At 46.6% G+C, this 22,115-nt stretch overlaps 2 protein-coding genes across 2 annotated transcripts in view; one reads left to right on the top strand and one right to left on the bottom strand.

Moving 5' to 3' along the window:
* Nucleotides 1–242, bottom strand: part of zc4h2 (zinc finger, C4H2 domain containing) — a 6,146-nt gene extending 5,904 nt beyond the window's left edge. The window contains exon 1 of the mRNA XM_076987673.1: nucleotides 1–242. This exon is cut by the window's left edge and continues 264 nt beyond it. The gene's annotated coding sequence lies outside the window, so the exon portion shown is untranslated.
* An 84-nt stretch (nucleotides 243–326) lies between these two features.
* Nucleotides 327–22,115, top strand: part of zc3h12b (zinc finger CCCH-type containing 12B) — a 29,256-nt gene continuing 7,467 nt past the window's right edge. The window contains exons 1-5 of the mRNA XM_076987670.1: nucleotides 327–742; nucleotides 17,523–18,418; nucleotides 20,115–20,254; nucleotides 20,823–21,057; nucleotides 21,892–21,998. Coding sequence (XP_076843785.1) covers nucleotides 578–742; nucleotides 17,523–18,418; nucleotides 20,115–20,254; nucleotides 20,823–21,057; nucleotides 21,892–21,998 — 1,543 coding nt within the window. The 5' untranslated portion in view covers nucleotides 327–577. The remainder of the gene's footprint in view (nucleotides 743–17,522; nucleotides 18,419–20,114; nucleotides 20,255–20,822; nucleotides 21,058–21,891; nucleotides 21,999–22,115) is intronic.

Genomic DNA, 22,115 nt, shown 5'->3' with positions numbered 1-22,115 from the left:
AATTTTCTGTTTAAAACTTACATGTTGCTCTTATATGCAACTCTAATTCTTGTTCAGCACTTTGGTCGACACTGGATGTCTTTTAAATGTGCTATAAAAATAAAGCTGACTTGACTTGACGCGCGTTCCGTTATCGGACGGACACCGTATATTCTAACAATCAGACCCGCTTCCACGCCCCCCCCTGCTCCCGTTAGGAGCGCGCGCGCGCGCGGGGCGCCACGAGCGGCACGGCACACACGCGCACTGACGCCGACTTGTTGCTAGGAGACGCGCGCGGTGGGTGGAGGCGGTGCGGCGCGTGTAGTCGGCGCGCGGGTCTCCGCCAGTGCGCGCTCTGCTCGGCGTCACGACCGGCCGCGTCAACCACACCGCGAACACACACACACACACACACACTCACACACACACACACTCTCTCTCTCTCTCCCGTCTTCACCGGGCGGCGGCGGCGGCTCGAGCGATGAGGCCGGGCGCGAGGAGGAGGCGCGCGCCGCGCTGCCGGAGCGCGTGGTGGTGGCGGCGGTGGTGATCGCGTGCTCCTCTCTCTCTCTCTCTCTCTCCGTTACGGTGATAAATGGTGTTGGAGCTCGCGGCGCCCGCCAGCGCAGGCCCGGTGCTCCAGCGCCGCGTCCCGCACATCCAGCGCGTGTTCCGGGTGACGGTGAGCTGCAGCGCCGCCGCCGACGGCCTGGTCGTCCACATCCGGGACGGCACCGAGCGCGACTGCGGCAAGGCCAAGGTACACACGCGCGCGCGCGCGGGCGGGCTGGGGGCGCGAGCTGGCGGCGCGAGCCGGGGCTAGGCTAACGGGGGGGGAGTGAAACCTGTTTTATTCGGGGGGGTTTAATGCTCGTGAAGCGGCTCGTACGTAGTTTATTAAATGGGTAAAGTGCTACACCGAACTACGCCGTTATTAACGCGCAAGTGATGCTCACGACTCTGTGTGTGTGTAGTGTGTTTCCACAGTGTGTATGTACTGTGGTGTGTATGTGTGTGTGTGTGTGTGAGTTAGTGAGTGTGTAGTGTGTTTCCACAGTGTGTATGTACTGTGATGTGTATGTGTGTGTGTGTGTGTGTGTGTGTGTTAGTGTGTTAGTGAGTGTGTAGTGTGTTTCCACAGTGTGTATGTTCCGTGGTGTGTGTGTGTAGTGTGTTTCCACAGTGTGTATGTACTGTGGTGTGTGTGTGTGTGTGTGTGTAGTGTGTTTCCACAGTGTGTATGTACTGTGGTGTGTGTGTGTGTGTGTGTAGTGTGTTTCCACAGTGTGTATGTACTGTGGTGTGTGTGTGTGTGTAGTGTGTTTCCACAGTGTGTATGTACTGTGGTGTGTGTGTGTAGTGTAGTGTGTTTCCACAGTGTGTATGTACTGTGGTGTGTGTGTGTGTGTGTGTGTCCACCTTCCGCACTCAAGCTGCCGTCGGTGATCTGACGTGTTTGTGTGGTACTAGATCAGAGTTGCGGACTAGACAATACTTACCAACAATACTTACCAACAATACTTACCAATACTTTGATAGATGCTGCTACAAACACATTGAAAAATAACTAGGTGCACTGGAGTGTACACGCACACGCCACACTCAGATCACACCTCTATAGCATCAGGTGTTTTGTGTGTGAACTGTCTGAGTTGTTTTGTTCGCCCGTGTTCTGCACGTCACGACATCCACCGCACGAAGTTTGACAGCAAACACCAGCAGGTCAAAGTTGAGGGCCGTATAAATGCACGCCACGGCTCGTGTCACAGGGTCAAGGCCAGGAGCCTCGGAGCGCGTGCAGCAACGTTGTGGTCTCACGGGGAAGGAGAACTCCACCCTGAAACGCCAGCATAGCTAAACGGGGTTTAGTTGTTGTTGTGTAAGGGGCTCAGTCATTTCAGTGTGAGGTACATGTGCCCAGGTCCATACCTAGGTGTGTGTGTGTGTGTGTGTGTGTCGCCAGTCCTGCAGTGTGAGGTTCATATCAGCAGGTCCGGGCCTAGGTGTGTGTGTTGTCAGACCTGCAGTGTGAGGTTCATATCAGCAGGTCCGGGCCTAGGTGTGTGTGTTGTCAGTCCTGCAGTGTGAGGTTCATATCAGCAGGTCTGGGTCTAGGTGTATGTGTTGTCAGTCCTGCAGTGTGAGGTTCATATCAGCAGGTCCGGGCCTAGGTGTGTGTGTTGTCAGTCCTGCAGTGTGAGGTTCATATCAGCAGGTCCGGGCCTAGGTGTGTGTGTTGTCAGACCTGCAGTGTGAGGTTCATATCAGCAGGTCCGGGCCTAGGTGTGTGTGTTGTCAGTCCTGCAGTGTGAGGTTCATATCAGCAGGTCCGGGTCTAGGTGTATGTGTTGTCAGTCCTGCAGTGTGAGGTTCATATCAGCAGGTCCGGGCCTAGGTGTGTGTGTTGTCAGTCCTGCAGTGTGAGGTTCATATCAGCAGGTCCGGGCCTAGGTGTGTGTGTTGTCAGTCCTGGGGGGATCAGGACAGTGATGTTTGGGAGTAATTACCATGAATGCCCCGTTCGTCCTGTGTATGTTTCTGCAGGAAGCCAGTTCCTCCCAGCGGACACATTCAATCTGAGACATGTTGAACCAGCCCACTCATTACGTTGACCCCAAAGTCCTGTGCATGTGTTAGATGGAGTCTGTATGTGTGCATGTGAGAATGTGTATATGTATATATGTAAGGTCTGTACTCATATATGGAGGGTCTGTAATCTTATGTGGAGGGTTTATACACTTATATGGGAGGTTTGTACTCCTGTATGGAGAGTCTATACTCTTATATGAGGGGATCTGTACTCCTGTATGGTGGTCTGTACTATGTGGAGGGTCTGTACTCCTGTATGGAGGGTCTGTAGTCCTGTATGGTGGGTCTGTACTCCTGTATGAAGGGTCTATACTCCTGTATATGGGGTCTGTAATCCTGTATGGGAGTATGTACTCCTGTATTGGAGTCTGTACAGTATGGACGGTCTGTACTCCTGTATGGATGGTCTGTACTCCTGCATGAAGGGTCTATACTCCTGTATATGGGGTCTGTAAACCTGTATGGCAGTCTGTACTGTATGGAGGGTCTGTACTCCTGTATATGGGGTCTGTTGTCCTGTATGGCAGTCTGTACTGTATAGAGGGTCTGTACCCCTTGATGGACTCTTAGCTTCACTGTGGGCCTCAGAAAGACCTGTGATGCTCGACAGCTAAGCTTGCTCCACTTGTTGCTATGAGACAGTCCGACATAAACTCTTCTGTGTGTGTGTGTGCGTGTGTGTGCGCGCGCGTATAGCGGCCTTGTTATGGAGGTGAGGACAGAGAACAGATAAACGAGATGAGAGACAGGTCTAGGGAGGAGGAGGTGTGTTTCTGAGAGAAGGGGCTGTCTCTAAGAGGACTGGAGCGTCACTGAGAGTGCTGCCTATCAGAATCAGAATATCTTTATTGTCATTATACCAGGTATAACGAAATTAAGGTGCTTTACTTGTGGTGGAGAGTGTTTAAAATATTTTTAAATAGACTAAATTATAAATTACAGAATTTACAGAACGTATTTAACAAATAACAAATAGCTCTGCTCTGTGGAATCATCTCACTTCTGAACTGGTTTGTGGAATCATCTCACTTCTTCTGAACTGCTCTGTGGAATCATCTCACTTTTGAACTGGTCTGTGGAATCATCTCACTTTTGAACTGGTCTGTGGAATCATCTCACTTCTTCTGAACTGGTCTGTGGAATCATCTCACTTCTTCTGAACTGGTCTGTGGAATCATCTCACTTCTTCTGAACTGGTCTGTGGAATCATCTCACTTCTTCTGAACTGGTCTGTGGAATCATCTCACTTCTTCTGAACTGGTCTGTGGAATCATCTCACTTCTTCTGAACTGGTCTGTGGAATCACCTCACTTCTTTTGAACTAGTCTGTGGAATCATCACACTTTTTAACTGGTCTGTGGAATCTCACTTCTCAACTGGTCTGTGGAATCATCTGACTACTGTGGAATTTTTACTTCTTCTGTTGAAATGTCCCTTCCCCTTAGTGGCCTGTGACTCAGAGTTCATCATCCGCGTTATGAAAGTTTCCATTGATAGCTGTATTATTGGGTAAATACAGTCCTGTATGTTGAAATGTGTCACAAGGCCATCTTCAGTCCAGGAATTTTGTTTAAAAGTGGAGGACAAATTTTGATTGTGGTGAAAAAAATCACAAAAACCACAAAAAATATGGCACATTTTAAGTCTCACTTCCTCTCCGCTTACCACGTGTAATGTCTAATCTCTAGATTACAGATACTTTAGAGATACTGGGACTCTAGACCTGATCCTTAGGTTAGTTATTCTCTTGAGATGGTTTTACTCTAGATTGGATGTCTAGATTACTGATACTATAGCCATACTGTGTCTCAGCAGTCTTCAGTATTGATTGCAAAGTGTGACCAACAGGTGGTTTCAGTCGAGTCCAACCGCTTTTTACACCTGAAGTGTCACCTGATACTGAGTTGCTTCTGAAGAACAAGATCTCCACTTCAGAGACAAAAAACATGGCACAGACTTCTGGGTTTCTGTAAATAGGGAACTTCAACACAAACGTGGTTCTGCTGTAGTTCACTTTGTAGTGTTGGTAGCAAAAAATACCTGGAACACTAGGCAGTCAGGAGTTGGGTTCCCAAGGAGCACAAATACTTTTGAGTGGTTTGTAGTTACTCTCTCCCTAACATGTACTGTTGTGTAGTTACTCTATTCCTAAACCATACTGTTGTTTGGTTACTCTATCCCTAAACCATACTGTTGTGAATGAAAGAATGCATGAATGTTCAATTTATATAGCACCTTTCAAGATACCCAGGGTTGCTTTACAATTTCAACACAGGTACAACTCTTACACAACCAATTACACACCAGCGAGATGTTGTGTAGTTACTCTATCCCTAGCGCATACTGTTGTGTAGTCACTCTATCTCTAGCACATACTGTTGTGTAGTTACTCAGTCCCACCAGGATTTCGCGGGCCTTTTTTGTGATTGTTGCGGGCTAAAATGTTTGATGTTGCGGGTGTTTTTCAAAAAAATTGCGATGGAAGTTGCGGTGTGTTTTTGCTTTTTTGTGAGTACATTACAATAGGGAGTAAATGTTGTATGGTTTCCTCTATTTAGTAGTCCATTTTAATGATCTATTTACCTATTTATTCAGGGTTGCCAACTTTTCAAGATCGCTTGAAGTGAGATTTGAACCTGGAGGGGGTGGCGAACATTAATTGTTGACGGGGGGGCGGGGTTAGCGAACGTAAGTTGTTACCGGGCGGCCTGTAAAATGGACACAAATTAAGTATTATATCGAGATCGATTGCCAGTGGTTGGGGCCAGAGCGAACTAGTAACTCATAGATATGGATCAGAGATAAATAAACTTTATCTCTGACTTTAAACTTTATCTCAGTTTAAAGTTTAAACTTATAAACTTTATCTCAGACTTTAAACTTTATCTCAGTTTAAAGTTTAAACTTATAAACTTTATCTCAGACTTTAAACTTTATCTCAGTTTAAAGTTTAAACTTATAAACTTTATCTCAGACCCTCGCCACAGTGACTTCGCGGGCTACCGTTGCATTGTGGGGAATGTAGTGTTTGTGCGTGCAAAACACCATCGGGCGGCTGTGGCCTGCGGGCCGGTTCTAATAGTAATTAAATATCATCCAGGGGGCCATAGATAATCAATTCGCGGGTCGGATCTGGACAGTGTATCCCCGCTTTCATGTAGTGTACCGGGATACTGCTTTTCCCGATCTTTTTGCCGTTATTTTCGTCGCTCATGCTGCTTTCAGTCTGCTCCTCTTGAACGTATATACGGAAGTAAGGCGGGAGTTTGTCGACGTCACATCAAGACATCAGTGATTGGTCAAATTTGCGGGAAAGTTGCGGTGATTGGCTGAAGTTGCAACACCGCCCTGAATTCGCGGGGTTTGCTTGAAGTTGCAAATCGCAACATCGCGACTTTCTGGAGGGTCTGGTTACTATATCTCTAACACATACTGTTGTGTAGTTACTCTATCCCTAACACATACTGTTGTGTAGTTACTATATCCCTAACACATACTGTTGTGTAGTTACTCTATCCCTAACAAATACTGTTGTGTGGTTACTCTATCCCTAACCCATACTGTTGTGTAGTTACTCTATCCCTAGCACATACTGTTGTGTATTTACTATATCCCTAACACATACTGTTGTGTAGTTACTCTATCCCTAACACATACTGTTGTGTAGTTACTCTATCCATAACACATATTGTTGTGTGGTTACTCTATCCCTAACACATACTGCTGTGTAGTTACTATATCCCTAATGCATACTGTTGTGTAGTTACTCTATCCCTAACAAATACTGCTGTGTAGTTACTATATCCCTAATGCATACTGTTGTGTAGTTACTATATCCCTAACAAATACTGTTGTGTAGTTACTCTATCCCTAACCCATACCGTTGTGTGGTTACTCTATCCCTAACATATACTGTTGTGTAGTTACTCTATCCCTAACCCATACCGTTGTGTGGTTACACTATCCCTAACATATACTGTTGTGTAGTTACTCTATCCCTAACCCATACTGTTGTGTGGTTACTCTATCCCTAACACATACTGTTGTGTAGTTACTCTAATCCTAACAAATACTGTTATGTAGTTACTCTATCCATAACACATACTGTTGTGTAGTTGCTCTAATCCTAACAAATACTGTTGTGTAGTACTCTAATCCTAACAAATACTGTTGTGTAGTTACTCTAATCCTAACCCATCCTGCTGTGTCATTACTCTATCCCTAAACTATACTGTTGTGAATGAAAGAATGAATGAATGTTCAATTTATATAGCACCTTTCAAGATACCCAAGGTTGCTTTACAATTTCAACACAGGTACAACTCTTACACAACCAATCACACACCTGCGAGATGTTGTGTAGTTACTCTATCCCTAGCGCATACTGTTGTGTAGTCACTCTATCTCTAGCACATACTGTTGTGTAGTTACTCTATCCCTAATGCATACTGTTGTGTAGTTACTCTATCCCTAACCCATACCGTTGTGTGGTTACTCTATCCCTAACATATACTGTTGTGTAGTTACTATATCCCTAACACATACTATTGTGTAGTTACTCTATCCCTAACACATACTGTTGTGTAGTCACTCTATCTCTAGCGCATACTGTTGTGTAGTTACTCTAACCCTAACACATACTGTTGTGTAGTTACTCTATCCCTAACACATACTGTTGTGTAGTTACTCTATCCCTAACACATACTGTTGTGTAGTTACTCTAACCGTAACACATACTGTTGTGTAGTTACTCTAACCGTAACACATACTGTTGTGTAGTTACTCTATCCCTAACCCATACTGTTGTGTAGTTACTCTATCCCTAACACACAATGTTATATAGTTACTCTAATCCTAACACACAATGTTATATAGTTACTCTAATCCTAACACATATCGTTGTGTGGTTGCTCTAATCCTAACACATACTGTTGTGTGGATAAAATGTGTGCAAGTTGGAGAAACTCTGGATAATATTGTTTGTTAAGTGCTGTAAATATAAATGTAAGGTATGCACAGATGAAATGTTTTGCAGGTCACGTTGGTCTTAAGAAGGATATTGATTAATATTAAGAAGGAAAAGCTGAGCATGAATGTGTGTAGTGGAGGTCTGTTTGAGTATAGTGGAGGTCTGTGTGAGCGAGTGTGTGGAGGAGGTCTGTGAGTGTGTAGTGGAGATCTGTGAGTGGGTGTGTTGTGAAGGTCTGTGTATGTGGTGGAGGTCTGTGTGTGTGGTGGAGGTCTGTGAGTGAATGTGTGGTGGAAGTCTGAGTGTGTGGTGGAGGTCTGTGTGTGTGGGTGTGTGGTGGAGGTCTGTGTGTGTGGTGGAGGTCTGTGTGAGTGTGTAGTGGAGGTCTGTGTGAGTGAGTGTGTGGTGGAAGTCTGAGTGTGTGGTGGAGGTCTGTGTGAGTGTGTAGTGGAGGTCTGTGTAAGTGAGTGTGTGGTGGAGGTCGGTGTATGTGGTGGAAGTCTGAGTGTGTGGTGGAGGTCTGTGTGTGTGGGTGTATGGTGGAGGTCTGTGTGTGGTGGAGGTCTGTGTGAGTGTGTGGTGGAGGTCTGTGTGTGTCGGTGTGTGGTGGAGGTCTGTGTGTGTGGGTGTGTGGTGGAGGTCTGTGTGTGTGGTGGAGGTCTGTGTGAGTGTGTAGTGGAGGTCTGTGTGAGTGAGTGTGTGGTGGAAGTCGGTGTATGTGGTGGAAGTCGGTGTATGTGGTGGAAGTCGGTGTATGTGGTGGAAGTCTGAGTGTGTGGTGGAGGTCTGTGTGAGTGTGTGGTGGAGGTCTGTGTGTGCCGGTGTGTGGTGGAGGTCTGTGTGTGTGGTGGAGGTCTGTGTGTGTGGTGGAGGTCTGTGTGAGTGTGTAGTGGAGGTCTGTGTGAGTGAGTGTGTGGTGGAAGTCTGAGTGTGTGGTGGAGGTCTGTATGAGTGAGTGTGTGGTGGAGGCCTGTGTGAATGAGTGTGTGGTGGAGGTCTGTGAGTGTGTGGTGGAGGTCTGTGTGAGTGTGTAGTGGAGGTCTGTGTGAGTGTGTAGTGGAGGTCTGTGTGAGTGAGTGTGTAGTGGAGGTCTGTGTGAGTGAGTGTGTGGTGGAGGTCTGTGTGAGTGAGTGTGTGGTGGAGGTCTGTGTGGTGCTGTGTGCAGGAGGCCAGACGTGGCTGCAGCAGACGGTCTTCCTGTCCTCTGAACACTCACCAGGGTGAATTGAATCTGCAATCAGCAGTTTTGTGGTTAAAGATTACACAAAAACCCCTAACACAGTGTTACTGCTGCACTGCAATGTGTTCCAAGAAAAATAAATTAAAATAAAATGACAGCTGACTTCACATTGATCTGAAATCAGTTGTTAAGCAGGGTTGCTGCTGACCCCAGCAGAGACCGATGACCAAAGCTGATCTAAATTCAGCTGTTACACACAAACACAAGCACCAGTAAGCCTAGCAGAGGCAGCTGTGCTGTATGCTGACCTGGAATCAGCTGTTGGAGATTTTGGCGCTGCGGCAGGTGAGAGTGCATCACGACCCTGGGGGACACGATACTGGGAACCCAGCGTCACGACTCGGGGAGGAGAGAGGGAGAGAAAGGGAGGAGAGAGGGAGAGAAAGGGGGGAGAGAGAGAGAGAAGGAGGGAAAACGACGGGAGAGGAGCAGTAAAAAGAATGGTGAAAGAGCAAAAAAGGGTAGGACCAAGAAGAAAAAGAGTGGGGGAGTAAAAGAAGGGAGGGGAGGGAAGAGAGAGAGGGAGAGAGAGAGAGAGATGGGGAGAGAGTGGGGGAGTAAAAGAAGGGAGAGGAAGAGAGAGAGAGGGAGAGAGATGGAGGGTTGAGAGAGAGAAAGCCCCTGATGTTATAAGCTTCTAGCTTCTAGTAATTTCTAGTGCTGTTATTCTGACTCACACACACACACACACACACACACACACACACATGTTGTTTTCTCTTCATGATGTGTGTTTACTTTCCCATCACACTCCATGTGACTCTAGCATGTATGTGTGCGTGTGTGTATGAGCGTGTGTGTGCGTGTGTGTGTATGAGAGTGTATGAGCGTGTGTGCATGTGTGAGTGTGTGTGTGTGTGTGTGTGTGTGTGTGTGTGTGCGTGTGTTGCAGGATTGCCCAGAGAACATTGTGCAGTGTTTTGTGTTAGTCGTGACTGCTAAAAAGCAGTTAGCTGATGACAGGACTGCGTTGCCAGGCAACGAGTGTCATGAGCTCAGAGAAGCCTCTCATAGCTGGATGGTGATCTCGACACACACACACACACACACACACACAGCCTACACTACAGTACTATTCACACAAACAGAAATATGCAGACATGTGCACTCTCATTCCCTCTCTCTCTCTTTCTCTCTCTCACACACGTCTACATATTGTAATGAAGATTTATGATGTTTTTACACAGGACACACGTGTGACTGCAGGACTGAAACACAGGACACACTTTTGACTGCAGGACTGAAACAGGACATGTGGGACTGTAAAACTAAAATGCAGAATATTATTTTTATGATGTGTACATGCATTCACATTAGTCATACAGATCACTTAGTTATTAATGTGATCTGTCAATCAAATTGATCTGATACCTTATATGTTTGTTAGTGATTCATTAGCTTATTTGTTTATCAGCAACTTGTTACCTTATTTGTCGATCAGTGAATTGTTACCTTGTTTGTTTGTCAGAGTCATTGCTTTGTTTGCCAGCAATTCATTAGCTTCATCATTTGTCATTTGTGAGTTGTTATCTTATTTGTTTGTCAGTGAGTTGTTATCTTATTTGTTTGTCTGTGAGTTGTTACCTTATTCGTTTGTGAGTCGTCACCTTTTTCGTTTGTCAGTGAGTCGTCACCTTATTAGTTTGTCAGTGAGTCGTTACCTTATTTGTTTGTCAGCGAGTTACCTTATTCGTTTGTCAGTGAGTCGTTACTTTATTTGTTTGTCAGTGAGTCGTTACCTTATTCGTTTTTTAGTGAGCCGTTACCTTATTTGTTTGTCAGTGAGTCGTTACCTTATTCATTTGTCAGTGAATCGTTACCTTATTTGTTTGTCAGTGAGTCGTTACCTTATTTGCAGAGGTGGGGACTCGAGTCATTAATATTAAGACTTTTGACTTGACTTGAAAAAATATTCAGAGACTTAGACTTGACTTGGACTTTTACACCAATAACTTGGGACTTGAATTGGACTTGAACCTGTTTACTTGCAAAGACTTGATTTTTTTTACCCCAAATCTAAATTTTAAAACGCATATTAATATTTATAAAGTGCGCCCCATTAATTTCATTTCCGTCCTTCTGACGCAGACCGGCGTTACACCAGATTCTGTGACCGTCGAGTTTTGTGACCACAGGGGGCACTATTTCACAGTTTCTGTTCAGAGGCACAAACGCTTTACGAATGCTACGTAAAACTACGCTGATGCACTTTCTTTACTCGTTTTGTTGGTGTCCACGAGCCAAAATATGACAGATGTTTATATTTACATTTATCGTCTCTTAATTACATAAATGTACTTAAACAAGATTTACCATCCCCTCACCATTGCAGCCAACAAAGAAATCATGAATGGGATGTACAGGTGAGCCTTTTTAACTGGGGTCACCAATTCTGACAGCAGCCATCAGAATATGTGACCCCACTGAATCTCCAGGTAACAATAGTAGCCTACACCGTGACCCCACAATAACAGAAAACAATGAAAAAATAACCCTAACCTTTTATTAGTCTATATTTAAACATTTTATCCAAATGTTTAGAATAACCATTCGTAATGACAGCATCTTGCTTACGATGAAGCTTGCTATTTTCGTGTAAAATGATGTAACAAAACATTCTTGTTTAAGTACATTTATGTAATTAAGAGAATATAAAATGTAAATGATCTGTCATCTTTTGGCTGGCGGACACCAACAAAACGAGTAAAGAAACGCATCAGCGTAGCATTCGTAAAGCGTTGGTGCCTGTAAAAAAAAAAAAGACTCGAAAGGACTTGAAATTCCAAGTTTCAGACTTGGGACTTGACTTGACGGTTGCTTGTCTTGACTCGAGACTTGACTTGAGTTGACTGTCTTTGCTTGAGACTTGACTCGGGACTTGAGGATAAAGACTTGGACTTACTTGAGACTTGCAAAACACTGACTTGGTCCCACCTCTGCTTATTTGTTTGTCAGTGAGTCGTTACCTTATTCGTTTGTCAGTGAGTCGTTACCTTATTCGTTTGTCAGTGAGTCGTTACCTTATTCGTTTGTTAGTGAGTCGTTACCTTATTTGTTTGTCAGTGAGTCGTTACCTTTTTCGTTTGTCAGTGAATCGTTACCTTATTTGTTTGTCAGTGAGTTGTTACCTTATTCGTTTGTCAGTGAGTCGTTACCTTATTCGTTTGTTAGTGAGTCGTTACCTTATTCGTTTGTTAGTGAGTCGTTACCTTATTTGTTTGTCAGTGAGTGGTTACCTTATTAGTTTTTTAGTGAGTCGTTACCTTATTCGTTTTCCAGCAATGTGTCCTGTTGAATGATGCTACAGTGAAAGTGGATTGAGATTCAATACCAATTCCACTAAAACTGTATGATTCTCAATACCAATTTCGAAATCAGGGTATCGATATCATTTTGTCAAGGAGTCATTACCTTATTCGTTTGTTAGTGAGTGAGTCGTTACTTTATTTGTTTGCCAGGGAGTCGTTACTTTATTTGTTTGCCAGGGAGTCGTTACTTTATTTGTTTGTCAGGGAGTCATTACTTTATTTGTTTGTCAGGGAGTCGTTACTTTATTTGTTTGTCAGGGAGTCGTTACCTTATTCGCTTGTCAGGGAGTCGTTACCTTATTCGCTTGTCAGGGAGTCGTAACCTTATTCGTTTGTTAGTGAGTCGTTACCTTATTTGTTTTCCAGCAATATGTCCTGTTGAATGATGCTACAGTGAAAGTGGATTGAGAGTCAATACCAATTCCACTAAAATTGTACGATTCTCAATTCCAATTTCGATATCACAACAAAAAATAAACCAATGAAATGAATTCATGTCAACATAAACACATAAAAAAATCTTTTTCCAGAGTGCTTAAACAGTTTCTGTGACGCAGGGACAGAGGCGGCAGGGGACAGAGGCTGTAACCTAAAGTTTTTATTATCCATCAAACAAAGAACATAGGAACTTGGGCCACTTGGCAAATGTAACACAAGGCCCCAGTCTGCCATCACTGGTTGCTACCCATACCTTATCCCTGACCTTGTATGACAGGGATTTGCTCCGTTTGCGGACCACCTTAGCCTTGAATCTTCTCAACGCAGCCTGCAACCGCAGATGCGTATCTGCCCAGACCCGTTCATTCCTCTTGCACCAGTCCTCCATAACGGGCTGGTCCGATGAGGCAGCATTCCACGGATAGAGCGGAGGTTGGCATCCCAGCATGCACTCAAAGGGTGTTCTCCCTGTGCTCGACTGAAGCAGAGAATTCTGCGCCCAGGTAAGCAGCGAGCTCCAGGTATCTGGATGCTCACTACAATAAGCGCGCAGGAATCTCCCCAGTTCCTGGATTGTTCGTTCTACCTGCCCGTTCGCCTGAGGTAAGTCTGACCATTATGTTCAGCTTAGTGAGAAACTCCATATCCGAGAGGTGAACTGGGGACCTCTATCAGACACAATGTCCTCCGGAAGACCGAACTGACGGAACACCTTTCTAAACAAAGCGTCCGTCGTCTCCCAGGCTTTAGGCAGACCAAGCATTGCTATGAAATGCACCATTTTGGAGAATCTGTCGATCGTTAAAATAGTGTTTCCCTCGGAGAGTGGCAGATCTGTAACAAAGTCAATAGCGATGTGAGTCCATGGCTGCTTTGGGATGGGTAAGGAGAGTAGCTTACCCGTAGGAGGAGTATGCGGCACTTTGCTCCTCGCATACTCCGGGCAGGAGGCCACGTGCCGCAGGATGTCCCGGTGCATACCTGGCCAACAGTAGCGTGCTCCCAGCAGCCACGATGTTTGGGTAGAGCCGGGATGCCCCATGCCTAGTGATGTGTGCCCCCAGCTGATTAGAGCCGTGCGGTGAGCCGGTGGATCGTACTTACGATGAGGGGGGCACTCCGCCCGAGTGTTTTTTTCCCCTGGTCGGTAGGTGACCTGGAAACGAAACCGGGAAAAGAACAGGGACCACCGTGCCTGACGGGCATTCATTCTTTTTGTTGTCTTCAGGTAATCCAAGTTCTTATGGTCCGTTATGATGGTAAAGGGATGCTTCGCTCCCTCTAGCCAGTGCCTCCACTCATCAAAGGCCAGTCGCATAGCTAGCAGTTCCCGATCTCCCATGCCATAGTTGCGTTCAGCCGAGCTTAGCTTTTTGGAATAAAAGGCAATGGGCTTCAGTGGGATGTGCTTTTTGAAGTGCTGCGATAGTACCACTCCCACGTCTGATGCATCCACCTCCACTATAAACGGCTTGTTAGGATCGGGTTGATGTAATACCGGTGCGGAAATGAAAGCTTGCTTCAATTGCTCGAAAGCCTCCTCAGCCTCTACGTTCCACTGTAGCCTCCTGCCCCCCCCACACAGTAGGTCAGTAAAAGGCTTAGCTATGTGACTATAAGATCGGTTGAACTGCCTATAAAAGTTTGCGATGCCCAGGAAACACTGAAGCTCGCGCCGTGTGTGAGGCTTGGTCCATCCCACCACAGCCTCCACCTTGCCAGCTTGCATGTGGATGGAGCCTGGCCTAATGATGTAACTTAGGGAGGTGGAACTCGCACTTCTCGAGCTTGCAATACAACTGGTTGCACAGGAGAGTGCCCAGGACAGCTCTCATGTCACGAGATCTCGCGAGATGTAACTCGGTGAGATTTCTCGTCGCATAAAAAATCTGTTTCGCGGGATTTGTGATCCAGCAAGCAGCCAGAATGACGTCGGACAATACAGGTATTACTATTGAAGATGCCCCCGCCACTTTCAAATCGTTTGTTTGGCAGCATTTTGGGTACCCGGCGGAAATAAATGGCAAGAGAGTGACTGATAAGACACGGACCATATGCAAACATTGTATGAAAATAATTCTGTACAACGCGGCCAATACGAGCACGATGCAGAGACATTTACAGCACCACCACAGCTCAGTACTCAAATCAACATATCTCAATTAGATCAGAGGTAGCAGGGACAGAACGGCGCTTTGGCAAGTTGAGACAGCAAAGGATATCGGGAGCAGTGTGGGGATGCTAATATGTGGACATGCTAATATTATTAAAAATGAACATGGCAGTGTAGTTGCAGCAAATTCAGTGACATACTTGGTCAGGCTCTGTTTGCACCATTTGCACTCTGTATTGATGGAGAAGAACTTTTTATTTTGCACAGATGACAGGTCTGGTTAACGATGGACCAGAGTTACAACCGACTTTTTTTAAATTTTGCGCGGAGGAGCAGTGGCAGCACAGTGGGGTGTTGTGGAGTGTTGTGTACGATAAGCTGAGGCAGCGCAGCCTCCACCGCATGAGAACATTGTTAGTTTTTTTCTATACTGTATTTACGATTAAAGCGTATCTAAATCTAGGGTCACGCTTAACGACGAAAAATGCTTTACGACGGACTTTTTAGTCTCTAATCCGTCGTTAAGTGGGGACTCACTGTAATATTGTTTGCGTTTGAAAAAAGGAGAGATATTTTATTTATTTTAGCTTTTATGAAATTTTATTTTAATTTCAATTTGTAGAGGAAGAAGTTTATTAAAAGTTCATGCTTACATAATGCATGTTGAGTTATAATAAAACATTTCAAAATGCATGTGTAACTCAGTTAAATAAAACTCTGTTGTCCAGTCATATAATTTGTCATTTTAGTGTTCTTAAAATCTCGTCTCGTCTTGTTCTCGTGAACCCAATATCGTGTCTCGTTTCGTCTCGTGAGTTGAGTGCATCGTCACACCCCTATTATGCACATGTTGGTCTAGGGATGGTGAATAGATCAGGATGTCATTGATGTAAGCGACGACGTATCTATTCAGGTACTTCCGTAAGACCTCGTTGATGAACGCCTGGAAAAACGACGGAGCCGAGGCCAAGCTGTACAGCAAAACCCGGTACTCGTAGTGTCCAGTGGACGTACTGAATGCCATTTTCCACTCATCCCCCTCTCTGATGTGGATGAGATTGTAGGCCAGATCAAGTTTGGTGAACACTCTCGCTGCCCGCAACTGCTCTAGCGCCGAAGGCACCAGCAGAAGCCGGTAGGAGTAGTTCACCAAAAGGGAATTGAGCCCTCGGTAATCTACGCATGGCCTCAGACCACCGTCCTTCTTCTTAACAAAGAAGACGCTGGCTGAGGCGGCCGAGGTGGAAGGAGTGATATAGCCCTGCGCTAAAGCCTCCCTAACGTACTGGCTCATCACCCTCTCTTCTTCTTGAGAGAGGGGATAGACTCTCCCCCTCGGGGGTGTGACTCCCGAGGCGAAGACCATGGTTGAATGCGCAGCACTGGACAGCACGACCTGTGGGCTTTCATTAGGCCTAGAATTGATGAGGAACAGGTGTCAATACTGAGGTGACACTGATAAGGGGAGTGGTCTGGAGTGAGAGGGGGTGCGCCATGTGGGAGTGGGTGTGACTGTGAAGGTGTGCTCGTGCGCACCCTCTGGTGGCGTCTAGGCTGACCCACCGTGACAGTTTCTACCAACTAAAAAATATTTTACAAATACAGAGATTTACAAAATGACTCAAAGAAACCAGAGTTGCTGCACACAGTCTGCTAGTAGCATATTAATATAATGAGCAGAGATGCAGAGTGAACTGGTTAGGAACTACCACAGCAGTAGTCTAAACAAGCTAATGTTGGCCTGCTTATACAGCTCTGGATGTGCTTAGCTAAATTTGTGGCATTTCCTCCTTTAGTGACAAATGTTTTCAGACACTGTTTGCGTGGCTTTGCATTATCCATTATTTGACCCTGTCGGACTCAAATGCAAAATATTTCCATACGAAACGTTTGGCTTTTTGTTTATCAAATAGTCGCAGCAGTTGTGTCTCTTCACTCTAGTTTATCAGTCACTACCTGTGATAGCTGGCTAGTTGCTAGTGCTTTTGAGAGATATTTTAATGGGGATGTGTTTGAGTGAGTGATATTTTAGTGAGAGTGAGTTTGAGTGAGTAATATTTTAGTGGGGATGTGTTTGTGGGGAAAGTGAATATTGAGGTTCCTGCTGGTAAACTCCTGTTTCCTGTTTGTAATGTTAAAGGACTTACATGTACAGTTACTCTATTTTTACTTTTTGTATTTCTGTTTTATTTTTTACATATAATTTTCTATTATGAATATATTTTAAATATATTTTGTATAAGAAGTTCAGAAAAAAATTTGGATTGTTATTGGGTCATTAGGGGAATGTTCCAAACAATTGTGTTCAGCCAATTAGATAAGAGGACTAGGGCATCCCAGCATGCTTTATGGTAGAAGCATTATTATGTCAGCATCTTCTAGTGTGTGTGCATGTGTGCGTGGGTGATCACAAGGTGTGTTTGAACTTTTTGGTCCCTGTGATTTTTTAAAATTTTTTGACACCCACATGGAGAGAAAGAGAGTGAGAGAGAGAGAGAGAGTGAGAGAGAGAGAGAGAGAGAAAGAGAGAGCTCAGAAGAGTCGTCTTATCTTTTTAAGGTCTGTCAGTTCTTTTCAGATAATGGATCTTTGGATCACCACTCACTTTGACGTTCTGTCTCTCTCTCTCTCTGTTCGCTCTTCCACTCCTTCCTTTCTGTGTCTCTCTCTCTCCCACCTCCTTCCATCTCTCTCTTCCTCCTGTCTTCCTCCCTTTCCACCCTCTCTTCCTCTTCTTTTCCCTTTCACTGCTTCCCTTGCTCCATCGTTTCTTTCTCTTGCTTTTACCTTCTTTCTCTCTCCCTCCTCCCACCTCTCTCCCTCCCTCTTCCCTCCCTCCTCCCTTCCTACTCCATCTCTCCCCCATCCCTCCCCTCCCTGCAGGACTACATCGTGTCTCTGATCTCGCCTGTGCAGAGGCACCGTGAGCGACTCGCCCTGTGGCTGCCGAGACGTCTGCAGACCTTGCGAGCTGCCATCGAGTACGAGAGCTGTGCGGTGGTGCAGGTGCGCGAGCATGCGCTGGAGCTGCAGGGGGGGCCTGCGCAGGTGACGGCCGCGTGCGCCATGCTGCAGCGCCTCAAGATGGAGCAGCGCACCTGGTGCCGTGACCCGCTGCCCTCTCCTTCCCCCACTGGCCACACCTCCCCCGAGGAGGAGGAGGAGGAGGAGGAGGAAGAAGAAGAGGAGGAGGGCGAGGAAGATGGGAGCAGCTCGGAGAGTGAAGGGGAGTTGCAGTCACGGAGCAGGAGCTCAGGAGGGGGCGGGGCAGGAAGAAGGCGGGAACCGCTGATGGCGACGAAGCCTCATCGGCAGTTGTGCCGATCGCCGTGTTTGGACCGGCCCAGTTTCAGCCAGAGCAGCACGCTGCAGGAGCTGCGTGCCGATGACGCGCATGCTGACTCCGCCCAGAAGGGGCCTTCACTGGCCCCGCCCACACCGGCAGGACACGCCTCCCAGATACACACCATCAGTGATCGGGACTACCAAACCAAGATGGAGTTTGCGCTGAAGCTGGGCTACTCGGGTGAGCAGGTGGAGGCGGTGCTCGGCAAGCTGGGTCCCGGCGCCCTCATCAACGATGTCCTGGCCGAGCTGGTCCGTCTGGGGAGCCGGGGCGAGGCAGAGGCCCCCGCACCCGTGGGGCCGGCCGGCTCCGCACCCCGCAGCGGCGCGGCCAAGGAGGCGGTCAGTCCTGAGGCCTCGCTGGAGGACGAGACCACAGACACGTGTGATAACCTGCGGCCAATCGTTATAGACGGCTCCAACGTGGCGATGAGGTACGACCCCTGCACCCATGACCCATGACCCCTGCACCCATGACCCCTACGCTCCTGATTTTGACTCCAGGAATTGTCCGTCAGAATCGCATCTGACCTGGGTTTCCCAAGAGCATCGTAACACGAGGATGATCTTTAAATGGTAGAGCCAGTGTTACTAAGAACCCTGACTCTCATTTATGGGCCCTTTGCTTATTGGTTGATTAAGACAAACTAACTTACAAGGAATTTGTTTTGACAGTAGCTCATATTAACACAGAGTAAAGTGTGTTCAATAGAAGAGATCAAAATAATGCAAGCTCTAAATATACACGGGCGTGTCTCTCCAGTGACATCCCAAAACTTGAGGGTGTGTCTCTCCAGTGGGGTCCCACAGCTCAAGGGTGTGTCTCTCCGGAGATGTCCCAAACATTGAGGGTGTGTCTCTCCAGAGGCGACCCTCAGCTCGATGGTGTGTCTTGGGGGCATATCTGGAGGGGCCATGTTTCAAGGGCATGTCTCTCTGGAGACGTCCCTGAGCTCGAGGGCATGTCTCTCTGGAGACGTCCCTGAGCTCGAGGGCATGTCTCTCTGGAGACATCCCTGAGCTCGAGGGCATGTCTCTCTGGAGACGTCCCTGAGCTCGAGGGCATGTCTCTCTGGAGACGTCCCTCAGCTCGAGGGCATGTCTCTCTGGAGACGTCCCTGAGCTCGAGGGCATGTCTCTCTGGAGACGTCCCTGAGCTCGAGGGCATGTCTCTCTGGAGACGTCCCTGAGCTCGAGGGCATGTCTCTCTGGATTAATAATTAATGATTCTGTTTAAATGTTTTTAAAAACTTTTTTTTTCTTCCACAAAAGTGCTGAAACAGGCAGATTGGTTCTAAAAAGAGACTGTGGACCACAGCTGAGGACCCAGAACCCAGACAGAATAGAAACGAACAACCAGACATTACAGCGTTTGCACTCATCATTCTGACCCGGTTCTGAAACTGGCCCCCCAGAGAAAAATCAGGAGAATAACAAATTAAAAAAAAGCAAATGTCTAGAAATGTTTAGAGTAAAAAGTCCACTTATTCTAAAACTGAATTAGTCAGTTGGTTGCTGTGTGGTACAGTGAGTCACACCTGAAGTGTGAGCCAACAGCTGGAAAACAGCTGGAGCTGATGACCTCAGCACCCTGACTGCTGCTTCAGCAACATAAAAGTGCAATACTGACCCCTGCAGGTGGATAACAGGGAATAACACATGGGGTAAATTCCACAAGAATATATATTTTTTTATGAAGAAACAAGAAACATGAGGAACCCATTTTATCTTGTGTGGAGGACTTTTATTCTGAATCAGACTGCGGGTGGTCTGGTCATTTGAGGCCAGACAGCAGTTCCTCATTGTGGGGTGTTTCTCATCTCTAGTCCTGGAGAAGTCCATGCAGATTGCTCAGCTGATGATCTTGACGAATCACAGAGCTCGCCGCCATCCCTCCGTGTTTACACCCACCTGATTACCTGGCCCCGCCCCTGGTCCCGCCCCCCCAGCACTGCCCTGAGCGCCCCCTGACCACATCCTTACCTGCTGTAGATTCATTTGCAGATTGGCAGTTATTTAACACAAGACATGACGGTGCAGGCTGGGGTTCGTAGGTGAAGTGGTGCACACGCACGTGTGAGGTGTGTGGGGGTGGGGTGTGAGTAACTTGCTGTCCTTGCTGCTTTGTAGCCATGGAAACAAAGAGGTTTTCTCGTGCCGGGGCATCCAGCTGGCAGTTGATTGGTTCCTGGAGAAAGGCCACCGTGACATCACCGTGTTCGTACCAGCGTGGAGGAAAGAGCAGTCAAGACCGGACGCCCCCATAACAGGTGTGTGTGTGTGTGTGTGTGTGTGTAAAAGAGAGAGATTGTGTGTGTGTGTGTGTGTGTGTGTGTGTGTGTGTGTGTGTGTGTGTGTGTGTGTGTGTGTGTGTGTGTGTGAGAGAGAGAGTCTGTGTATGTGTGTGTGTGTGTGTCAGGGAGAGAGATTCTGTGTACGTGTGTGAGACAGGTAATGGGAGACAGGTAATGGGAGACAGGTAACGGGAGACAGGTAAAGGGAGACAGGTAAGGAGAGAGAGGTAACGAGACACAGGTAAAGGGAGACAGGTAAGGAGAGAGAGGTAAAGGGAGACAGGTAACGACAGACAGGTAAAGGGAGACAGGTAAAGAGAACCTCTATGCCCAGAATCACTGTGTGTGAGAGAAGGTGTGTGATATTGTGTGAGGATGTGCGTACACATGTGAGAGTGTGTTTTGGGTCCTCAGCTTTGACTAAAATGGGGAGAGACTGCAGTGTGTTTTGCCGTGTGTGTGTGTGTGTGTGTGTGTGTGTGTGTGTGTGTGTGTGGTGGTGGTCCTGTCACGCGGTGTGTCATGTGACTCCATCCACATGCAGACCAGGAGGTTCTGAGGAAGCTGGAGAAGGAGAAGATCCTGGTGTTCACCCCGTCACGCCGTGTCCAGGGGCGACGGGTCGTCTGCTATGACGACCGCTTCATCGTCAAGCTGGCCTGTGACTCTGATGGAATCATCGTATCCAACGACAACTACCGGGACTTGCAGAACGAGAAGCCGGAGTGGAAGAAGTTCATCGAGGAACGCCTCCTCATGTACAGCTTCGTCAACGACAAGTACGCCCACCCCGTTGCTCTGGCAACAGGGTCTTGCTTGTTTTTGTGTGCGGTTGTGCTGTCTCTCCATCCGCTGTCACACTTCAGTGTAACGTCATCTCTGATGAACGCTTGTTCTGGTCCTGCTGTGACGTATGCGTGACGTCAGTGCTCAGAGACGGCACAAATTTAGCTGAGCACCTCAAAGACGTCCAGAGCTGTATAAACAGTTCAGGGTGACTAGGTTTTGTCAAAATGTCTGTAACTTGAAATGTACTGTTATTGTTTATTAAGCTGAAACGTTTCCGTTATTGTTTATTAACCTGAAACGTTACTGTTATTGTTTAATTAACCTGAAACATTAGCATTATTGTTTAATTACCTGAAATGTTAGCATTATTGTTTATTAACCTGAAACGTTATTGTGTGTGAACTGCGAAAGCTATATCTCTTGTTATCATGCTCACCACGCAACGTTCACAAACGGCTAATGTTAGCTTGGTTAGGCTAACGTTAACCAGTGATGTAGCAGTCAAAAGTTGATAATTAAAAAGCTACCTAAACAGTCTCTACTTTGCATCCCTGCTCATATTAATAGGCAGCTGTGTGTGTACAGCAGCTCCGATTTCTTTGAGCTGTTTTGCACATATCTATTTAAATGATTTCTAATTGGTAGAAACTGTTGTTTATTTTTTGTCATAGTATTGATATTGGTATAGAGAATCGAAGAATTTTAGTGGTATTGGTACTGACCGATACATTTCTGGTCTAGTGACAGCACTAGCCAATAGGTGTATTGTATGTGTTTCTGGGTATCGGTGGGTCTGTAGGTTTATTGTGTTGGTTGGTTCACAGGTTCATGCCACCTGACGACCCGCTGGGTAGACATGGTCCCAGCCTTGAGAACTTCCTGCGCAAGCGGCCCGTGGTCCCAGAACACAAGAAGCAACCGTGTCCTTACGGTCAGTACAGCAAAAGTAGGAAACGGCATCACCTTACGCATACAATTCCCAGAGTTCCCTCTGCACGTCTGACGCAGCCAGTACCTTCTGCTTCCCTCCCCCCTCCTGCTGTCTTCT

This window comes from Brachyhypopomus gauderio, unplaced genomic scaffold, assembly GCF_052324685.1.
Source record: "Brachyhypopomus gauderio isolate BG-103 unplaced genomic scaffold, BGAUD_0.2 sc54, whole genome shotgun sequence".
In the NCBI taxonomy this organism is placed as follows: domain Eukaryota; kingdom Metazoa; phylum Chordata; class Actinopteri; order Gymnotiformes; family Hypopomidae; genus Brachyhypopomus; species Brachyhypopomus gauderio.
This window is presented reverse-complemented; position numbering and strand designations above follow the sequence as displayed.